The sequence below is a fragment of the Oxyura jamaicensis genome, chromosome 1 (genome assembly GCF_011077185.1).
Source record: "Oxyura jamaicensis isolate SHBP4307 breed ruddy duck chromosome 1, BPBGC_Ojam_1.0, whole genome shotgun sequence".
NCBI lineage: Eukaryota > Metazoa > Chordata > Aves > Anseriformes > Anatidae > Oxyura > Oxyura jamaicensis.
Window position 1 is genome coordinate 808,677 of NC_048893.1, and position 21,294 is coordinate 829,970.

Consider the following 21,294-nt stretch of genomic DNA (forward strand, 5'->3'; position numbering starts at 1 on the left):
TAAGATCATCAAGTCCAACCATCAACCTAACACTACCAAGTCCACCACTTGACCACTTGAACACTACCACCACCACTTTGACCTGCTACGGCACTTGGATGTGCACAAATCGATGGGGCCGGATGGGATCCACCCAAGGGTACTGAGAGAACTGGCAGAGGAGCTGGCCAAGCCACTATCCATCATTTATCAGCAGTCCTGGCTATCGGGGGAGGTCCCAGCTGACTGGCGGCTAGCGAATGTGACGCCCATCTACAAGAAGGGCCGGAGGGCTGACCCGGGGAACTACAGGCCTGTCAGTTTGACCTCAGTACCAGGGAAGCTCATGGAGCAGATTCTCTTGGGAGTCATCATGCGGCACTTGAAGGGCAAGCAGGCGATCAGGCCCAGTCAGCATGGGTTTATGGAAGGCAGGTCCTGCTTGACGAACCTGATCTCCTTCTATGACAAAGTGTCGTGCTGGGTGGACGAGGGAAAGGCTGTGGATGTGGTCTACCTTGACTTCAGCAAGGCTTTTGACACCGTCTCCCACAGCATTCTCCTCAAGAAACTGGCTGCTCTTAGCTTGGACTGGCGCACGCTTCGTTGGGTTAGAAACTGGCTGGATAGCCGGGCCCAGAGAGTTGTGGTAAATGGAGTCAAATCCAGTTGGAGGCCAGTCACTAGTGGCGTCCCCCAGGGCTCGGTGCTGGGGCCGGTCCTCTTTAACATCTTCATCAATGACCTGGACGAGGGCATTGAGTGCACCCTCAGTAAGTTTGCAGATGACACCAAGTTAGGTGCATGTGTCGATCTGCTCGAGGGTAGGAAGGCTCTGCAGGAGGATCTGGATAGGCTGCACCGATGGGCTGGGGTCAACTGCATGAAGTTTAACAAGGCCAAGTGCCGGGTTCTGCACCTGGGGCGTAATAATCCCAAGCAGAGCTACAGGCTGGGAGATGAGTGGTTGGAGAGCTGCCAGGCAGAGAAGGACCTGGGAGTGATAGTGGACAGTCGGCTGAATATGAGCCAGCAGTGTGCTCAGGTGGCCAAGAAGGCCAACGGCATCCTGGCTTGTATCAGAAATAGTGTGACCAGCAGGGCTAGGGAGGTGATCGTCCCCCTGTACTTGGCTCTGGGGAGGCCGCACCTCGAGTACTGTGTTCAGTTTTGGGCCCCTCGCTACAAGAAGGACATCGAGGTGCTTGAGCGGGTCCAAAGAAGGGCGACGAAGCTGGTGAGGGGCCTGGAGAACAAGTCCTACGAGGAGCGGCTGAAGGAGCTGGGCTTATTCAGCCTGGAGAAGAGGAGGCTCAGGGGCGACCTTATCGCTCTCTACAGATACCTTAAAGGAGGCTGTAGAGAGGTGGGGGTTGGCCTGTTCTCCCACGTGCCTGGTGACAGGACGAGGGGGAATGGGCTAAAGTTGCGCCAGGGGAGTTTTAGGTTAGATGTTAGGAAGAGCTTCTTTACTGAAAGGGTTGTGAGGCATTGGAACAGGCTGCCCAGGGAGGTGGTGGAGTCACCATCCCTGGAAGTCTTCAAAAGACGTTTAGATGTAGAGCTTAGGGATATGGTTTAGTGGGGACTGTTAGTGTTAGGTTAGAGGTTGGACTCGATGATCTTGAGGTCTCTTCCAACCTAGAAATTCTGTGATTCTGTGATTCTGTAAACCATGTCCCTAAGTGCCACAGCCATGTGTCTCTTAAATACCTCCAGGGACGGTTACTTAAGCATTTCCTTGGCAGCCTGTTCCAATGCCTAGCCTCCTTTTCCATTAAGAAATTCTTCCTGATATACAGCCTAAAGCTTGCGCAACTTGAGACCATTTCCTTGCATCCTATCACTTGTCTCCTGATAAATGAGACTGATACCCTCCTTGCTGCAACCTCCATTCTGGTAGCTTTAGAGAGCAATGAGGTCTCCCCTCAGCCTTGTTTTCTCCAGAAAAGGAGTATCAGCCACTCCTCCCTGTTTTGTGTCATCTGCAAATATGCTGAGTGTACACTCTGCCCTACCAGCTAGCACATCAATAAAGATGTTACATAAGTATTGACCCATGGGCTACACCACTAGTTACTATCCTCCAACTGGACTTTGTGACACTGCTTATCACTCTCTGGGCCCAGCCATTTAGCTAGTTTTCAACCCACCTCAATATCTGATCATCCAGACTGTACATCAAGAGCTTGTCTATAAGGATCTTATGGGAGACAGTGACAAAGGCCTTACTGAAATCAAACTAGACAATATCCATTGCTCCCCTCTCATCTACCAGGCTGGTCATTTCTTTGTAGAAGCTTATACAATCAGTCAAGTACAAATTCCCCTTGGTAAATCCATGGTAAGTGTTCCTCATGAACATGAGCCAGCAGTGTGCCCAGGTGGCTAAGAAGGCTAATGACATTCTGGTTGTATCAGGAATAGTATAGCCAGCGGGACCAGGGAGGTGATCATCCCCCTGTATTCTGCTCTGGTGAGGCCACACCTCAAGTACTGTGTTCAGTTTTTCACTACAAGAAAGACACTGAGGCCCTGAAGCATGTCCAGAGAATGATTACAAAACTGGTGAAGGGTACAGAATGCAAGTCCTACGAAGAGTGGCCGAGGGAACTGAAATTGTTTAGTCTGCAGCAGAAGAGGCTCATGGGAGATCTTACTGCTCTCTACAACTACCTGAAAGGAAGGTGTGGGGAGCTGGGGGTTGGCCTCTTCTTGCAGATAACTAGTGATAGGACTAGAGGGAATGGCCTCAAGTTGTGCCACAGGAGGTTCAGGTTGAAAATTAGGAGAAATTTCTTCTCAGAAAGAATAGTTAGGCATTGGAATGGGTTGCCCAGGGAGGTGGTGGAGTCACCATCCCTGGGGGTGTTTAAGGAAAGGTTTGCTGTGGTACTTTGGGACATGGTTTAATGGATAATATTGGTGGTAGGGGGGTGGTTGGACCAGATGATCTTGGAGGCCTCCTCCTACCTTAATGAATCTATGATTCTATGATTTTCTTGTCCCTCATGTGCCTGGAAATGGTTTCCAGGATTAGCTGCTTTATCATCTTCCTAGGGTTTGAGGTGAGGCTGGCCAGGCCTGCTCCCTGGGTCCTCCTCCCTGCTCTTTTTAAAGATAGGAGTGATGCTTCCTTTCCTCCACTCTTCAGGCACTTCTTCCTTTCACCATGATCAATCAAGGTTTATCAAGTGTCCTTGCCATGACATTTGCCAGCTGCCTCAGCACGCATAGGTGTATTTCATCAGGGCCCACAGTGAATGGGCGCCATGAATGTCCAGTTTGCTTAAAACTGATACAATCTGATCCTCTTTCTTGGTACATCTTCTTTGCTCTAGCCTTTCACTCTAGTCTTTGGGACCTGGGATTCCTGAAGGGCAGTCTTGTCAGTAAAGACTGAGGCAAAGAATGCATCTGAGTACCTCAGCCTGCGTACCTTTACCCTTTCCTGGGTACCCTGGTACCCCATTTCATACAGCAGCAGGCCCACATTTTCCTTAGTCTTCCTTTTATTACTGGTGTACTTATATAAGCCCTTTTAATGACCTTGGCCAGTCTCAATTCCATTTGGGCTTTAGCTTTTCTGACTTCATGCCTAAACGCTCAGACAATGTCTCTGTATTCTTCCGAGGTTACTCATCCTTGCTTCCACCCTCTATAAGCTTATTTTTGTGTTTGCACTTGGCCAGAAGCTTCCTGTTTAGCCATGCAGGCCTCCTGACATTTTTGCCTGACTTTCTATTCATCAGGGTGGACTGCTCTTGAGCCTGAAGGAGGTGATCCTTGAATATCATTCAGCTTTCTTGGGCCACTCTTTCTTCCAGAGCCTTATCCCATAGGACTCTTCCAAGCAGATCCTTGAAGAAGCCAAAGTCAGTTTTCTTGAAAACAAGATGCCAGATGTCCCTTCCAACCTCAAACATTCTGTGATTCTGTGAATATTTTTCTGTGTTCAATGAAATAAATCTTTATGTCAATATTGTCAAAAATGGTGAAGGTTAGATGTTGAGTATTATCACGTCCTTTTCATCAAAATACTCCTTTCTCTCACCCATTCCATCTGGGAATTATAAATCAGCGAAGTTGCTGTTCTCAGTTGCTTGTTACTCATTTCACTTTCCAGCATACTACAACAGAGCATTCTGATCGCAAACTTTGTCGAAAAATTTTCCTAATTAAAGAATGGTTTGGTTTTTAATTTTGGAAAATAAAAGATATGCATTTCGCTATATTTCTCTTGCTCCATCTTTCCCTCTAAATCTAATTTGAGATTAAAGTGGAATTATGTATCCCAACCCTCTATTGACCTGCAAAATTTAATCTCTAGGAGTGACAATTCGATGCAAAAGAATATTTCAAATTTCAGACAACTAAAGACTCAGGATAGTACTCAGTTGGCTACTGCCTGTTACAGGGAATAGGTCTAACAGGAGTACTCTCATGATGAGAAGGGGGAATAGTTCACAGTGTTAATCTCCCTGTATCTTTGTGCATTCAACAAATAACTCCCTACAGCTTAACTCCAAATGTCTTTTCTATTCAAATGCAAGTGATCGAAGAGATGAGCCTAATTACGTTTTTTTTTTTAGGAAGAATAATTCTGCTCTCCATCTTAGGCATTCATTAATTTTGCCAACTGTCACATTTAGCATATTTATGTAGTCATAATTCTTTCTTTACAGTATCTTGCAAAAGGAAGTGGAAGTCCTTCCTTACCTCTGGCTGCTGCTTCTTAAAAGGAAATACATTAATACCAGCTTAGTCATCATCACCTTCTTTACCTGGATATATGAATCTGAAGTTCTTCCACATGTATAGTCATCTGCTTCATCTGGTCCTTTAGCATAACACACGTTTCCTCTTTTGAACGTATTTCTTCCTCCTTCTTTTGAATAGTTTCTGTGAATTTCTTCTCCCATGTTTTGGATTCATCTATCACTCTATCCCTGTCATCCTGAAGGGAAGACATGCTCTTGGTGAACGCTGCAAGCTGGGCTAGTGTTTTGTTTAGGTTGCCTTCCAATTCCTTGACTTCTTGATCCTTTGTTGTCAAGCAGTCTTGAACATCACGAACATTTGTTTCCATATAGTCTTTCTCCCTCTGCAAAGTTGCCAGCTTTTCTTCCATGTTCTTGATTTCCTTTGAGTGCTTGTTTTTCTCCTGTTCCAGTCTTCTTTCAAAGTCCTCATCTTTTTTCTTCATTTGAATTTGAATATTCTCTTTGTTTGCCCGTAACTCTTCTTTTACTTTGACACTCTCTGCTAGAACCCTTGCTGCCTCACTCTGTGTGTCATCCAATACTACTCTGCAGAGAGCAAGCTCTTTCTGGGCTTTACTGGTGTCTTCAAGTGCTGTTGCTAAACTCTCTTTGGCTGCTTCTAGATCTTTCTGAGACTCACTCCGGACAAATTCCAGAGCTTTAACAGTTCTTTCTAAACTACTGATTTTTTCCTGGCTTTTAATACAGTCTTTCTGCAGCTGCTTAATCTCCTGCTGTTTCTGCCTCAGCAATTCCTGAAGCTCCTTTACATGTGTGCTACTGTCTCCCTTCCACGTGTTTTTTAGCTTTTCTAAATATTCTTTTTGCTTTTCTGAACTTGCTTTACTATTCTCCTTTGCCATCTGATGTTTCTCCTCCTCTGCTTCATGTATCATTCTCTGCAAACTCTGAAGCTCACGTTTCAGTTGCTCATTTTCAATTTGAAAGTCTGTTGCATTTTGCTGATAATTTCCAATACTCCCATTAAGTTCTGCCAGCTGATTCATGAGCCTTTCTTCCAAATCATCCTTCTCAGCCTCTAGAGTGTCCTTCAGTTCAGACATCCTGATGAGGTCTTCTTTTGTGTTTTGAACTGTTTGCTCCATCTTTGCTACTGTGTCCTGGAGAATATTCAATTCATGGTCTTTCACTTCCATTTGGGTCTCTAAAGCCCTTTTCTCACCTGCTAAAGTCTCCACACACACGCGGATGTCACCCAGCTGTTGTTCTGAAGCCCTCCTATTATCTTCCAGTTCTTTGATTCGCTCTGTGAGCTCAGCTATCTTTTTTACGTAGATATTAAGATCCTCAGATAAGCTACTATCTTCAAAAGCTTTTTGTTCCAGCTCTGCATTAGGAGATTTTGGTCTAAAGCTTAAGTCCACTTGATTTTCAGTCCCCTCCATAGGTGGTGGCATGTCAACTGCCTGATTTGTTTCTTCCCCAGTTGTCTTCTGGGCAACATACTTGTCTATCAGTTCTCTGCTTTCCTTCAGCTTGGATTCTGTTAACTGCAAGTGATGCTTTAAGTCTGTGATCTCTCGAATAAGAGACTCTTTTTCAGCCATTACTGTTACAAGCTGAGTAGAAAGAGACTGATAATCCCTCCTAGAGCTCTCCAGATCTTCTTTCAGGCTAATATTTGTAAATAAAGATACATCTCTGGTCCTGTGTAGATCCTCATCTGTAGAATGCATCTCTGATCTAAGCTTCTCATTCTCCTCCTCTAGTTCCAGGATCTTTTGTTGCTTTGATTTTGCAAATTTCCTCATTTTCTCCTTCATTCCATCAATTTCCTGCCCAGCTTCCTGCAGCTGCTTATCTGTTTCTTCTCTTTTTGCTTCAGCACTTTTCAGCTTAATGAAAATTTCCTGCTTTTCCTGTCTAACAGTTTCCAAAACATGCTGAATCCGCTCAGCCTCATTACTCACATTTTCATATGACTGCAGGAGAGTTTCATATTCTTTCTGAAGCTCTCTGTATTTCTCACACCACTCAGAACTCTCAGCAGCTTGAAAACATTTCAAGGATTCCATCTCCTTCTCCTGCTTCTCCTTCTCTAGAACAACTCTGTCTAGAGTCAATTTAAGGTTTTTACAGCATCCATCAAGATTCTGATTTTCTCTAACTATCTTATCAACTTCTGCAATAAGTTTTTCTCGCTCTTCAGTGAGACCCACTAACTTTTCTGTTAAACTATCTGTTTCTTTAACGTGGCCACATATTTGGCTTTCCATATTTGTCAACTTGACTGAAAGATTCTCAATAATAGTTTTGGCATTTGCCAGTTCCTCTTTCAGAGACCTGCTCTCCTTTAATGCTTCTTTTCTAGAAATAAGTGCAGCTTGCAACTTTCTCTGCATTTGATTCTTCTGTTTAGCTGCTTCTGCATTGTCATCTTGCTTGTGCTGAATTTCAGGCTGCTCAGTTTGCAGTCCCTTGCTTTGTTCCTCATGTACCTGAGCTTGAGTTTCAAACTGACTACAGAGTCTCTTGACTGAATCTTCTTTTTCCAGCAACTGTGTCTGTGCGTTAATGAGAGCTTCACTTTTCTTCCTTAACTGCAAATTAAGGAATTCAATTTCTTCATCCTTTTGATGCATAAGTGTTTTCAGGTCTTCCACATTGCCTTCTCTAGAAACTTTTACTTGACTTTCCTCCAATTCTATCTGAAGTCTTGCTGTGTCAGCTTCAGCTTGGTCAGAGGTTCTAGTCAGTCCTTCTGTCTCCAGAGACAACTGTGCTATGCGCTCTTGCAAACGAAAGACTAATTCTGATTTGCAAGCAAGTTCACCTTCCATATGGCTAACCTTACGTTCCAATTCCTCTTTTTCCATCTGCAATTTCTCAAATTTTGTCTTATACTCTTCCCCAGAAACACCTGCAACTTGTATAAGCTTGCTGCTTGTAGTATTTTCTGCTTCCAAGAATGAAGAATCCAACCGACACTGATTCTCAGGAATACTCTCTGTTGATCCTCTCTGTTCTTGGAGTTGTCTGAGCTGAGCTTGGATGCTTTCCTTCTCTTTGATTTGCATATCAAATTGTTCTTGTAGGCTGTTGTAATCATCTTTCTGCTGTTTAAGCTGTTCTCTGTGATGTCTGTCTTTTTCTTGAGCCTTCTTTATAGTGTCTTTGCGAGACAACAGGGCTTCCTGAAGTTTTTTTTGAAGTTGCTCTTTTTCTTGTTCAAGAGTTGAAATCCTCTCTTTCAGAGCAGACTTCTGGTTTTCTTCAAGATTTGTAGCTGCTGAACAATTTTTTTCATTTTCTTCATAATCTTCTAGGCTTTTATTGGTTTCAGTTACTTTGTCAGCAATTGTCTGACTTTCTGTGATTTCAGCTTTAATTGAATCAATGTTTGTCTTTCCTTGCAAGCTTTGCTTCATTTCCTCAGTCACTGCGTGTAACTGTGCTTCAGCAGTTTCTTTATCCAGCAGGTCCTTCCGGATGCTCTGCAACTCAGATTCCTTTTCAGAAAGCAGTTGAATTAGATACCCCTCTCTGGGCTGGTTCTCAAGATTCACGTCTTGGCTTATTCTAATTGTCATATTTTTTCCTCCTTCAGCTTCCTGAGCCACTGAGTTTTCTGATTCAGCCTCTCTTTTCAGCTGTTCTAATTCGTTCTCCAATTTGCTAACCTTCTTCAGGAGCTCCTTCCTGTTAACAAGTGCTGCTTGCAGTTTCCGCTTTACTTGTTCATTTTCTTTTTTCAGAAGTTCAAGTTCACTTACTAATGTCTCACTTTCTTTACATGTTGCTTCTGTCTCATACTGCTCCTCAGATGATTCACAATTCAGGTATGTATCTTTCACTTTTATGTTTTCATCTTTTTCCTCCTTGGCTTTTAATAAGAGGCTTGTTTTCTCTTTGAGACTCTTTAACTCAGTTTCTAGAGAAAATTTTTCTTCATTCAGCAGTACTATTTTCTCAGACATGCTGACACTGATCTCTGTCATCTGTGCTTCTTTCTCAAACAAGGTTTGTTGCAGGGTCTCTATACACCTGGTATGTTCGGCAACAAGCTGTTCTAGGCTTGCTGCTTCAAGGCCCTTTAAGGCTAAGCTTTGGGAAAGCTCTTGTATCTCAGCTGTGTTTTTCCTCAGAAGTTGTTCCAGATCAAGTACTTCACATTCCTTGCTCTGGACCTGGCTTCTCATGTCTTTTAGTTGCAGGTCCTGATCAGAAAGCTGAAGTTGTGCTTCATCCAAGTCTTTTTGCAAAGCTTCGATTTTTATCTCTTTGGATTTAAATTCATTTTTTAGGCTTTGGATTTGTTCTCTCAGAAGACTGCTCTGACTGTCTGACAGTCTCTGCTTTTCTGAAAGAGCTAGATTTTCCTCCAGTTGCTTCACTTGCTCCTTCAGTTCTGTTATGGTAGAAAGGTCCTTTGCCTGACAAAGGAGCTGATCTCTTTCTTCAGCCAAAACACAAAATGCACTGTCAGAATCCTCTATCTTTTTTCTGTATTCCTCAGCCAATTGGTTAAGCCTATTTATTTCTTCATCTTTTTCTCCCAGATCTTTCTTATAGGATTCTTCTGATTTCTGCAGAATTATTTGCAGTTCTATAACTTGTTGTTGCAGCTTTATCAGCTCTTCACATCGAGAGGTGCCAGGCTCTGAAACTGTTGTAGAGACTTCCTGTGTTGCTTCCATTTCCCTTCTGTCATGAACAGCACTCCCCTGGGTCACTTCTTGAAGACTGGTTTTGTTTTCCTGAAGTGCACTAATTTGCTGTATTTCTGTTTCTCTCAGCAGTGAGCTACTGATCAACTCATTTTGTGCATCTGAAGCCTTTTGCTCTTCCCTGTCAAGATGGCATATCTGGGACTTGTCTTCCAGCTCCTTAGCTTCTTCTCCTGCTTCATTTACTGTAGAAGTTTGACTGTTTGGGTCCTTGAGCTGCCCTTTCAGAAATGCTATTTCTTCTTGGGCTTCTTTCAGTTCCAGCAGCAAAACTGACAGCTCCTTCTGTTTCTCTGCAGCAAGATATTGTAGAATTCCAGACATACATTTTTCCCCAGTAAACTGCTCACTTCCCCTGGGAAAGCCATCTGTTCTTGCCTAAAACACAACAAAAGGTTTCAATTTTCCTTTGAATCCTGTCAAAGGGACACTTTTCATTGTCCTCAAAGTATCTGCTTTCCACATTTGTAGTTTAAGGTTACCCTTTCTTGTGCTAGCAGGTGCAATACCCTTATTAAAAATAGGAGGACTCCTCAGGTCATTTCAGTTCCTGAATATGTAAGAAGGACAATATAAGAAGGACATGGTTGTATTAGAGCAACTCCAGAGGAGGGCCACAAGGACGATAAAAGGGCTGGAACATACTTCACCTATGAAGACAGGCTGAGGGAGGTGGGGTTGTTCAGCCTGGAGAAGAGCAGGCTCTGGGGAGACCTTATAGTGGCCTTCCAGAACTTAAAGAGAGCCTACAGGAAAGCTGGGGAGGGACTCTTTATCAGGGAGTGTAGTGATAGGACAAGGACTAATGGCTTTAAACTAAAAGAGGGTAGATTTAGATTCAATATTGGGAAGAAATTATTTACTATGAGGATAATAGTAAATATTATTTGTTTACCAGAACAAGTTGCCCAGAGAATTTGTGGATGCCCCAACCCTGGAATTGTTTAAGGCCAGGTTGGATGGAGCTTTGAGTAACTTGGTCTAGTGGAAGGTGTCCCTGCCCATGGTGGGGGGTGGGGGGGGTTGGAATTAGATGATCTTTAAGGTCCCTTCCAACCCAAGCCATTCTATGATCCTATGAAGCTGCAGTATGAAAGACTCTGTTTTGAGGATTAAACCATAAATGTAACTTCCTGTTCCCTTATTTCATATTCTTTCTTGGTTACAGGATGGTATGATTCTGAAATGTCTCAGTTCTCCTGTGATTCTCAGATGTACTCCACTAGACTTATCCACTGTATCAATAGTCTCCGAAATAGGAGGTTTTGTCCCCTATTCTACTTGCCCATTTAACATGGTTAAGAAATAATATAGAAACCCATATTCCAGTATGTGTCTATCTCCGAAGTATGAACGTTAAATAAAACATCTGGTCTAAAGTGCTTGAATTTTTCCAAATATTAATCTTAAAGTTTTCTCCTACCCCCCAAACAGATGACAAGACAAAAACAGTCACAAATCCTGGCCATAAAGCATGGATCACCAGTACACAAATAAGTCAGTATCTTGTGTTGCAAAGGCTGTCCATTCTACCACGTTGGAGGGCAGAAACAATTTACGAGGAACTATTAAAAAAAGCTATGTGTTAAAGCTTACTACACCCTTGCAATAACTAGTTGATATTATGGGACACTAAAACAAAAACAAAAAGCTGTTTTTCGGGCTTCTGAAATTACAAGGTACCATATCCATGGATGCATACATCATTGAGAAATAAAAAGTATGGGGTAAAATTTGTACCTCAGTTAGCACCAAAGTATCATCAAAAGGCTTTTGCACTTCTGAATTCACCATCTCTCCTGACACACCTAGTCATAAAATATACATGTCACCATAAGTAAATGAGTTGTACATTAATTCAGTAGGTAATCAGACAGACAATTTACAGGACTGGAGTTTCTCCGGTTTCCAAGGTAGGAAAGAAAAAAAGTCAAGAGTTTGAGCCTATGTACTGGGTCCAGACATCCCCAAGCTCTGCAGATGCAAAAACTACTGCATTTACTGCATGCTGGCATCACCCAAGTCTACAGTATATCTAACCTCTACAGAAGAATGAAGAGACAAAGAGGATAGTGAACCGGTACACTTGCACCCTTCAAAAAAAAAAAAAAAAAAGGTTTAATTATGAACCCTGTAATTACACCTCTTCTTTGAGAAAGTAACTTTTTTTCTGATAGCTAGCAGTTAGCTCTGTCACACTGCTAAAACTATCATTAAAAAAACTCTGAAAGCTCATTTTCTCTTTTGTTCGTTTTGCTTCTTTGCTTCTTTTTTTGTTGTTTTGTTTGTTATTGTTGTCAAAAACAAAAAAGTCCTAGAAAATTATAAATATGCGCATTAAGAAAAGCAAGGTTGTAAATCTAAGCTCTTAAATGCTAGGAAACACCAGAGATTATTATAGTAGTTGCCCATTCAGGTTTGATTTTACTATTTTGTACATATTGTTCTCTCCAACTACCTGAAAGGAAGTTGTGGGGAGCTGGGAGTCAGCCTCTTCTCACAGATAACTAGTGATAGGACTAGAGGGCATGGCCTCAAGTTGTGCCAGGGGAGGTTTACGTTGGAAATTAGTAGACATTTATTCTCAGAAAGAGCAGTCAGGCACTGGGACAGGTTGTCCAGGGAGGTGGTAGAGTCACCATCCCTTGGGGTTTTTAAGGAAAGGTTGGACTTGGTGGTTAGGGACATCGTTTAGTGGGTGATATTGGTAGCAGGGGGGTGGTTGGACCAGATGATCTTGGAGGTCTTTTCCAACCTTAATTATTCTATGATTCTATGATTGTTGGCAACAGCTTAAGCGTTCAAGCAATTAAGCAAGTGATCATCTCTTCATGAAGTGCAATAAGGTAGAGACATGAGCATTTAATCACAGCATTACTAATTTTTAGAAGCCTTACTCTTACTCTGCAACCACCCAGGTAACAGTTTTTAGTTGGTGGTGATGGCGTTTGCTTGCTAGTTTGAAGACAGGAACCCAATCCATCATCTTACCTTAACTCTCTTCCACATACTACACATCAGTCTCTGCATCTACAAACAGCCTCCTTCAAAACGTTCTCCCCTTCTCATCTTAGCGACTACTTTTTCTTCTCTTCTGATGTATTACCTCTTGCCTGTGATAGTGTTTTCTCTTCTACCTGCTGTGTATATCTGCTATTTCCTGAATATCTTTAGATTCTGACCTCAAAGCTCCTCTTTCCAAATCACCTTGGATTTTTCCATGACAATTCTCAAATTTCCACACATATGGGGGTCAATGTAATTTATTCTATGTCCTTACCTCTCAGTGTAGGAGAGCAATCTACATAAGAGGCTGGATCTTCCAGGGTCTGCAAGTCTTGCATTTTCACCTCAGATCCAGCATTTGTGTTCTATTGGTGGAAGAAAACATACTTAGTTTTGAGCTACAATCTTTGCATTGGAAAACAGCTGTCTTAGCTGCTATTCTGCCAAGCTTTGAGTAAAAACTGACATTCCATACTTTAGACCCATCTCTGATGCCTATCAGAAATAAAATAATAAAAAAAAATAGATTATTTATGATGTTAAGTAAGACTAAGATGTCTTTCTAAGATGAAAGACAGACTAAAACATCAGATTAGGGTATCTGATCATATTTAGGATGAGTTCAGGATATTAGTGAATGCAATTAACCTCCTTCCCACTTTGCTTCCTCTTCCATCTTCAGTGCTTCACAGCAACTGACTATAGATTCTTAACTTTTCACTGAACCACCCAAGCAGTGAATGTGAGAAGTCATGTGCTTGTCGCTGTATGCTTTACTGTTAGAGCAGATAAAGAACCTGCAGTCTCTCAAGGAAAGTTACACTAGGCTACATAACATAAACAAATGAACTACTCAACAAGAATCTATTAACTGCTATACATCTCCTGCTTCTCTTTCAGATAGGAAAGAACCTGACTGCTGAAGTTGGAGCATACTGCTAAGAGAGAGGAGACTTTGCTGTTTCACAGACACAGACTCATTTTGCCCACACAAAGATGTTGAATAAAACTCAGGACATTGGTTAGTTTGCTATTGACATTCATTAAAAAAGTAAGACTTATAGGTCGAGTTGCACTTAGAGCAAATTGCAATATTCCATGACAGTTCCTAACATATACTGTCTCTCACAACAACTACCTCTGTGGGAAAAGGTTTGAACTGGAGTACAAAGGGACTATGAGTCAGAACTAAGTAGAAATATTGTGTTTGTCTGAGATAGTGTTAATTTTCTTCATAGTAGCTCATGTGGTGCTATTATTTGGATTTGTGATGAAAGGAGCATTAACACACCAATGTTCTTTTAGTTTTTACTGAGCAGCGCTTGCACAGCATCAAGGCCTTTTCTGTTTCTCACAATGCCCAGCCAGTGTGTAGACCGGTGATGCACAAGAAGCTGGGAGGGGACAGATGCCCCCAGCTGACCAACACGGTATTTCACATAGGATGCCGTGCTCAGCAATCGGATGAAGAAATAGTGAATGAAATCAGATGGGAAGTAGTGAATGAACTCCTTATTTTGCTTTGCTTGTACATACAGCTTTTGCTTTACAATATTGAACTGTCTTTATCTCAACTCCGGAGTTCTCGCACTTTTACCCTTTTGATTCTCTTCCCCACCCCACTAGGTGAGAGTGAGCAAGTGGCTGTGTGGTGCTTAGCTGCTTACTGGTGTTAACCCACAACACTAGAGTAAACCATCTTTAAGAAAATCTTCTCCTCTCTCCTCTTGAAAAACAAAGACAAAAGTAATATCCCAGCAATGTAAGGACATAAAACAAAATGAAGTGAATAGAATTAACACTTGCTGTAACTATCTAGAACATTAAGTACATGGAGCGCTAACAGGTTACCCAGTCATACAGAAGCAATCTCCAGACCCACATTATAGAGCACTTTTGCCTTTGCAAGCTGCACACGCTGAAATGAAGTGTACGGGTTGCATTAAAATAATTTGTGTACACAACACAAACGCATGTATTGGATTTGGATTCATACATATCTTTGCCTAAAGTAATGGGTTGGGAGCATGAGTGGCAGAATACAGCTGTCCAAATGTGAACACTCCATAAAAACTATTTATATAGGCATATATATGTATAAAGGCACTGAAATGAACACTTCCACCGTTGGATTCGTCAACTGTTTTAAACACCCACCTTGGTCAAGGTGGATCATATGCTAAAGCACCTATTCTCACCAATGCTTATAAAGGGGCTCTATAAATTAGCTCAGAGGCTTATAGCTGCCCTTGAAAAGACTACATGCATGCAAGTGTTTACGCATGTATGTACCTGTTGATCCACTAGCTTAGACCTCAACGACAGGCAGTTGGAATGTCAGGCTCTGAAGTCCAGCAGGATGAACTGACTCAGAATGCGAGTCCCAAATGTCAACTTCTGCCCTAATTATTTTACAGCAATAAAAACTTAAGGAAACAGTCTTTGGCATTTTCATATGTAACACCTTCCATCCACATTTTTAAATGAAAAGCTAATAAAAAAGTCAATAAATACGAAGCTTGATCTTTTACTATACAATTGCTGGAGAAGGAGAGAAGCTGGAAACTTTAAACCACCAACTCTTTCAGTTGGAGAGGACTGTTTTAGATAAAACACAGCATCATCTTCTTTCCCCTGCAGGCAGACTGGAACAGAGTGCAGCTGTTTGGAAAGAGCCCAGACCTTGCTCTAAGTTGACAAACAATTCTACAACAAATTCTTATTACAGATATACATTGGCAGCCATCTCCATCACCTGGCTGACTGAGTATAAAGCAAAGTAGAAGGTAGGCAATCCTGCACTCTTCTCACCAACGGATTGCCTGCAACTGTACCTAAACCTGTTCACAGTGAAAGAATATAAGGATATAGTCTAGTCTCCTGTTTGACAAAGGGAACTCAGCTTCTTCCAGTCAGTCTGCCAGATCCCTAAAAGGGCAGGGGGAATAAGTAGGGTTTGAAGGTATCCTATACTGACAATTGAACCTTTGGAATCATGTTTCCTGAGACTTCCCTCAGTTTCGCCTATGATTTTGCTGCAGAACTAACTCATAAGAGGTATAAAATAGCAGGAATATGGATTGGGTGGATGAAGGACACAAGAATTCCACACAGACAGCAAAGGGAAATACAGTCTGATAAGAACACAGGACAAGCAGTATTTGGAAGCTATTTCTGTCTTTTGCCATTAATCCGGTTAATAATAACCTTTCAAAGAGGATTGTTAAAAAAGGCCATAACAGCTTAGCTGTTTTAAGGCCAGTCCTTGACCTGTTTTAGTTTTGGCTTATTTCTGCTGCTTCATCATTACCTCCTTTGAATTTTCTGCAACCATGGCAGCTTCCTGCTGAGGCTCCTGGAGAACAAGTTGAAAGCATGGTATCTCTGAAACATTCAAAAAGGCATGCACATGAAACAATTCATTTGAAAATTAATACTCTCATTTAGAGAGTGACATGATACTCTTTCAGGAACTTTAAAGAACAGGACACATGGCTCTAAGCAGCACTTCTGCACTGAAGATATATAACATTGTCATTGGATAACGTGTTAGTTATTTTATTCCCTGAAAGAAACGAACCACCAAAACAAATTAATGACTTTAAGCACCTTTTAAAAAAAGAAAACTTATTTCTCTTTTCCCTTTCTCCTTCCCCTGAAGAGGAGAAATAGAGATATAATGGTCTCTTCTCCCTGGTAACCAGTGATACAGAATGTGTGGGAATGGTATAAAGCTGCACCAGGGAAGATTCAGACTAGATATTGGGAAAAATTTCTTTACCATGAGGATGGTCAAACACTGGAGCAGGCTTCTTAGCAAGGTGGTTGACAACTAATGGCTGTCAACATTCAACAGGCATTTGAATAACGTCCTTAATAATATGCTTAAACTTTGGGCTAGTCCTGAAAAGGTAAGTCAGGTGGACTTGATGATCTTTGTTGGTCCTTTCCAACTTAATTATTCTATTCTATTGTTATTTAGATTGAAATTAAAGGATAGCTGATAGAGATTCGAGTTTTAAAAATAATTCCTAAAAAGGAGGGGAAATAAAGAATTATTGTAGCAGAATGCTTCAAATTTCATTAGCATAAAAATGAAAAGAGAAATTGTCAAAACTGGGAAAGAATAAAAACACTGAAGGGCCATTGTCCAAATCAAGAACAGTACAAGAATTCATCTGCTGTTTGACTCAGGATATTTTTATTTTTATTTCTGAGAACTGGCGTATAAACACCATTCATGATAGGTATGTCACTATACTGTATATGATGGAATGACTGAATTGGTAGATAAGGGGAGAGCAGTGACTATTGCCTACACAGACTTCAGTAAGGCTTCTGCCACAGTGCAACATAAAATCCTTACAGACAAGCTCTTGAGGTGTGGGCCAGACCCAGAGTATGGTTTTTAGCAGAATGAAGTCTAGTTGGAAGCCAGTAACTAACCACAGAGCCAATGTGTCAATACTGGGTCCAAGGCTGTTCAACCTCTTCATTAATCATCTGGAGATCAGCAAAGGCCACTAAGATGATTAAAGGGTTAGAGCATGTCTCCTGTGAGGAAACGCTGAGAAAGCTGGGACTTTTTAGCCTAGAGACCTGAAGGGGGGGGGAAGGGTCAAAGAAGATGGAGCCAGGGTCCTTCCAGTGATGTCCAGTGACAAGACAAGAGGCAATGGACACAAATTTGAAGCATATAAAGTACTGTCTGAACACACACAAAAAAACATTTTTTGTTGCGCTTTTTTTTATTTTTATTTTTTTTAACCGTGAAGGTAACCAAGCACTGGTACATGTTGCCTAGAGAGGCTGTGGAGTTTCCCTTGGATATATTTAAAAGACAACTGGACATGGCCCTGGATAAGCAGCTCTGTGTGATCCTTCTTGAGCAGGAGGGATGGACAAGATTACCTTCAAAGGTCCCTTCCAACCTTAACCATTCTACAACACTCAAAACATTCTGATACTCAAAAGCAAAAGAAAGGCAAAAACATGTCCTGTACCGTATAGAATCATAGAATGGTTTAGGTAGGAAGGCACCTTTAAAGATCATCTTTAAAGATCATCTAGATAAAGATCATGTAGTACAACTCTTATGTCAAGGCCAAGGATATCTTTCACTACATTACATCACTCTAAACCCCATTCAACCTGACTTTGAACACTTCCAGTGACTGGGAATCCACAACTACTCTGAGCAACTTGTTCCATTGCATCACAACCTTCATCATGAAACACTTCTTCCTTATATCCAATCTAAATCTACCCTCTTTCAGATTAAAGCCTTTGCCCCTCATCCTGTCATTACAGGCCCTAGCAAAAAGCCTTTCTTATCAGCCCCCTTTATAAATTCTTCTATTCATGTCCAGGTTGAACAATACCAACTTGCTCAACCTTTCTTCATAGAAGAGGTGTTCCAACCCTCTGATCATTTTCATGGCCCTCCTCTGGACCTAATCTAACAGGTCCATATCTTTCTTGTACTGGTGATTGCAGAGCTAATTACAGTACTCCAGGTGAGGTCCCATGAGCAGAGTGGAAGGAGATAATCATCCTTGACTTGCTGGCCACGCTTCTTACAAGGCCCAGGATATGATTGGTTTTCTAATCTACAAGCACTCGTTGCGAGCTCATATCCAATTTTTCATCCACCAGTATCCCCAAGTAATTCTTTGCAGGGCTACTCTCAATGAATTCATCATCCAGTCCATACTGCTGTTGGGGATTGCTCTGATCCAGGTGCAGGACCTTGTACTTGACTTTGTTGGACTTCATGAGGTTTACATAGGCACACCTGTCAAGGTCCCTCTGGATGGTATCCCTTCCCACTAGTGTATCAACTGCACCATTCAGTTTGATGTCATCTGCAAACTTGTTGAGGTTGCACTCAATCCCACTATTGATGTTATTAGTGAAGATATTAAATTGTATTGGTCCCAGTACAGACCTTTGAGGGACAGCACTCCCATTTGAACACTGAGTCACTGACTGTAACTCCTTGGATGCTGTCATCCAGTCAATTCCTTATCCATCAAAATCGTATCTACCCAATTTTGAAGCAAGAGTGTTGTGGGGGACTAGAAAGGCATGACAGAAATCCAGGTAGATGACAACAGTTGTTCTTCCTTTGTTCACTGATGCAGTGATCAGTTATGGAAACTGGGGTCCACAGTGACTGGAAAAATACAAATGCTGTATCCTACTTCAAATAAAAGAACAAGAAGATGATCTGGAAAACTGCAAACTGGTATGCCTTACTTTGGTCTCTTCGAAAAATCACAAAATGTGTCCTCTTGGTAGAGAAAATCATAGAATCATTCAGGTTGGAAAAGACCTCTAAGATCATCTAGTACAACTGTTCACCTAGTACTAATGTCCACCACTAAAACATGACACTAAGGTCTGAATACATACATTTCTTGAAGACTTTCATGGGTGGTGACTCAATCACTTCCCTGGGCAGCCTATTACAATGCCGCACAACCCCTTCAGTAAATAAATTTTTCCTAATATCCGACCTAAACCTCCTCTGGTGCAACTTGAGACCATTTCCCCTCGTCTAACCACTTGGTGCTTGGGAGAAGTGCCCGATACCCACCTCACTACAACCTCCTTTAAGGTAATTGTAGAGTATGATAAGGTCTCCCCTTAGCCTTCTTTTCTCTAGGCTAAACAACCCAAGTTCCCTCAGCCATTCCTAATACGGCTTGTTTTCTAGACCCTTCATCAGCTTCATTGCCCTCCTTTGGACATGCTCCAGCACCTCAATGTCCTTGTAGAGTGGGGCTCAAAACTGAACACAGTATTAGAGGTGTGACTTCATCAGAGCCAACTACAGTGGGACAATCACTTCCCTAGTCCTTTGGGCCACATTATTTCTGATACGAGCCAGGATGCTGATGGCCTTCTTGGTTACCTGAGCACAGCTGGCTCATATTCAACAGGCTACCAGACAGTTTTTAATCCAAAGAAGCATAGACCCGTCCAAGCCATGAGCAGACAGCTTCTTCAGGAGAATGCTGTGGGAAATGGTGTCAAAAGCCTTACTGAAGTCTAGGTAGACCACATCCACAGCCTTTCCCTCATCCACTGAGGATGGCACCTTGTCATAGGAGATCACGTTTGTAAAGCAGGACCTGCCTTTGTTAAACCTATGCTGACTGGGCCTGGTCACCTGGTTGTCCTCTAAGTGCTGCATGATGGCACTCAAGATAATCTTCTCCATGAGCTTCCCCGGCACTGAGGTCAGACTGAAAGACCTGTAGTTCCTCGGATCCTCCTTCTGGCCCTTCTTGTAGACGAAATGTATCACATTTCATAGAATCACAGAATCATTAAGGTTGGGAAAGACCTCCAAGATCATCTAGTCCAACTGCCCCCCAACATTACTCACTAAACCATGTCCCTAAATACCACATTGAACCTTTCCTTAGACACCCCCAGGGACAGTGACTTCACCACCTTCCTGGGCAACCCATTCCAATGCCTAACCACTCTTTCTAAGAAAAACATTCTCCTAATTTCCAACCCGACGCCCCCCCCCCCCCCAGTGCAACCTGAGACTATTCTGTCTTTTTCTATTTCTAGCTATCTGTGAGAAGAGGCTGACCCCCAGCTCCCCATAACTTCTTTTTAGGTAGTTGGAGAGAGCAGTAAGATCTCCCCTGAGCCTCCTCTTCTCCAGACTAAACATTCCCAGTTCCCAGTCCCCTATTTGTTCCTCACAGGACTTGTGTTCAAGGCCATTCACCAGCTCTGTAGCCCTTTTCTGGACACTAGAGCCTCTATGTATTTCCTATAGTGAGGGGCAATTTGCTAGCCACCAGTCAACTGGGACCTCCCCAGATAGCCAGGACTGCTGTTAAATGATGGAAAGCGGTTTGGTGAGCACTTCTGCCAGCTCCCTCAGTACCCCTGAGCAGATCCCATCTGACCCCATAGACTTGCATACATCAAAGTGGAGTAGCAGATAGCTAACCATTTCCTCGTGGATTGTGAGGTCTTCATTCTGCTCCCTGTTCCTATCTACCAGACCAAGGGGCTGAGTACCTGGAGAACAACTGGTCTTGCTGCTAAAGATTGAAGCAAATAAGGCATTAGGTACCTCACCTTAGCTTTTTCCTCATCTTTTGTCATTCTGTTTCCCCCCCACATCCAATAAAGGAAGGAGATTCTCTTTACTCCTCCTTTTCTTGTTTATCTATTTATAAAAACGTGTTTATTTTCTTTAACAGCAATAGTCAGATTGAGGTCAAACTGGGTTTTGGCCCTTCTGATTTTGTTCCTTCAGAGCCTCGTGACATGTTTGTAGTCCTCCTGAGTGTCCCCTTCTTCTAAAGATCATGAACCTTATTTTTCTTCCTGAGCTCTAGCTACAACTCCCTGTTCAGCGAGGCTGGTCTTCCACACCAGATCATCTTTTGGCATGTGGGGACAGCCTGCTCCAGTAAGTTTAGGATTTCTTTCTTGAGAAGTGCCCAGCCTTCCTGAACTCCTTTGCCCTTCAGGACTGCCTCCCAAGGGACTCCTCTAACCAGTCTCCTTATCAGGCCAAAGTCTGCCCTCTGGAAGTCCAGGGTGGCAGTTCTGCTAACCCCCCTCCATAATTTTCCAAGAATCAAAAACTCTATTAATTCACAATCGCTGTGCCTGAGGTGAAGCCCTCTTGAAGCACATTACCACGCACACGGAAGAGGAAGTGGTGACTGAGAAATAGTCAGCATGCATTTACCAACGGCAAGTCATACTTAGACTACTTGATTGCCTTCTATACATTTGTGGATAGTGAGAGAGCAGGGAATGTCATTTACCTTCACTTTAGCAAGGCTTTTGCCACTGTCTCACAACATATTTTTGTA

The 21,294-nt window shown here is 42.3% G+C and overlaps 1 protein-coding gene across 2 annotated transcripts in view; it reads right to left on the reverse strand.

The window, feature by feature from the left end:
* The window catches only part of GOLGB1 (golgin B1), a 68,160-nt gene that overhangs the window by 19,945 nt on the left and 26,921 nt on the right, over positions 1 to 21,294 (reverse strand). The window contains exons 12-15 of one of the 2 annotated variants that reach the window (XM_035315612.1): positions 15,747 to 15,820; positions 12,711 to 12,801; positions 11,171 to 11,238; positions 4,764 to 9,808 (exon numbers count right to left, since the gene is read on the reverse strand). In XM_035315612.1, coding sequence (XP_035171503.1) covers positions 4,764 to 9,808; positions 11,171 to 11,238; positions 12,711 to 12,801; positions 15,747 to 15,820 — 5,278 coding nt within the window. The remainder of the gene's footprint in view (positions 1 to 4,763; positions 9,809 to 11,170; positions 11,239 to 12,710; positions 12,802 to 15,746; positions 15,821 to 21,294) is intronic. The other variant, XM_035315613.1, reaches the window with a different exon arrangement.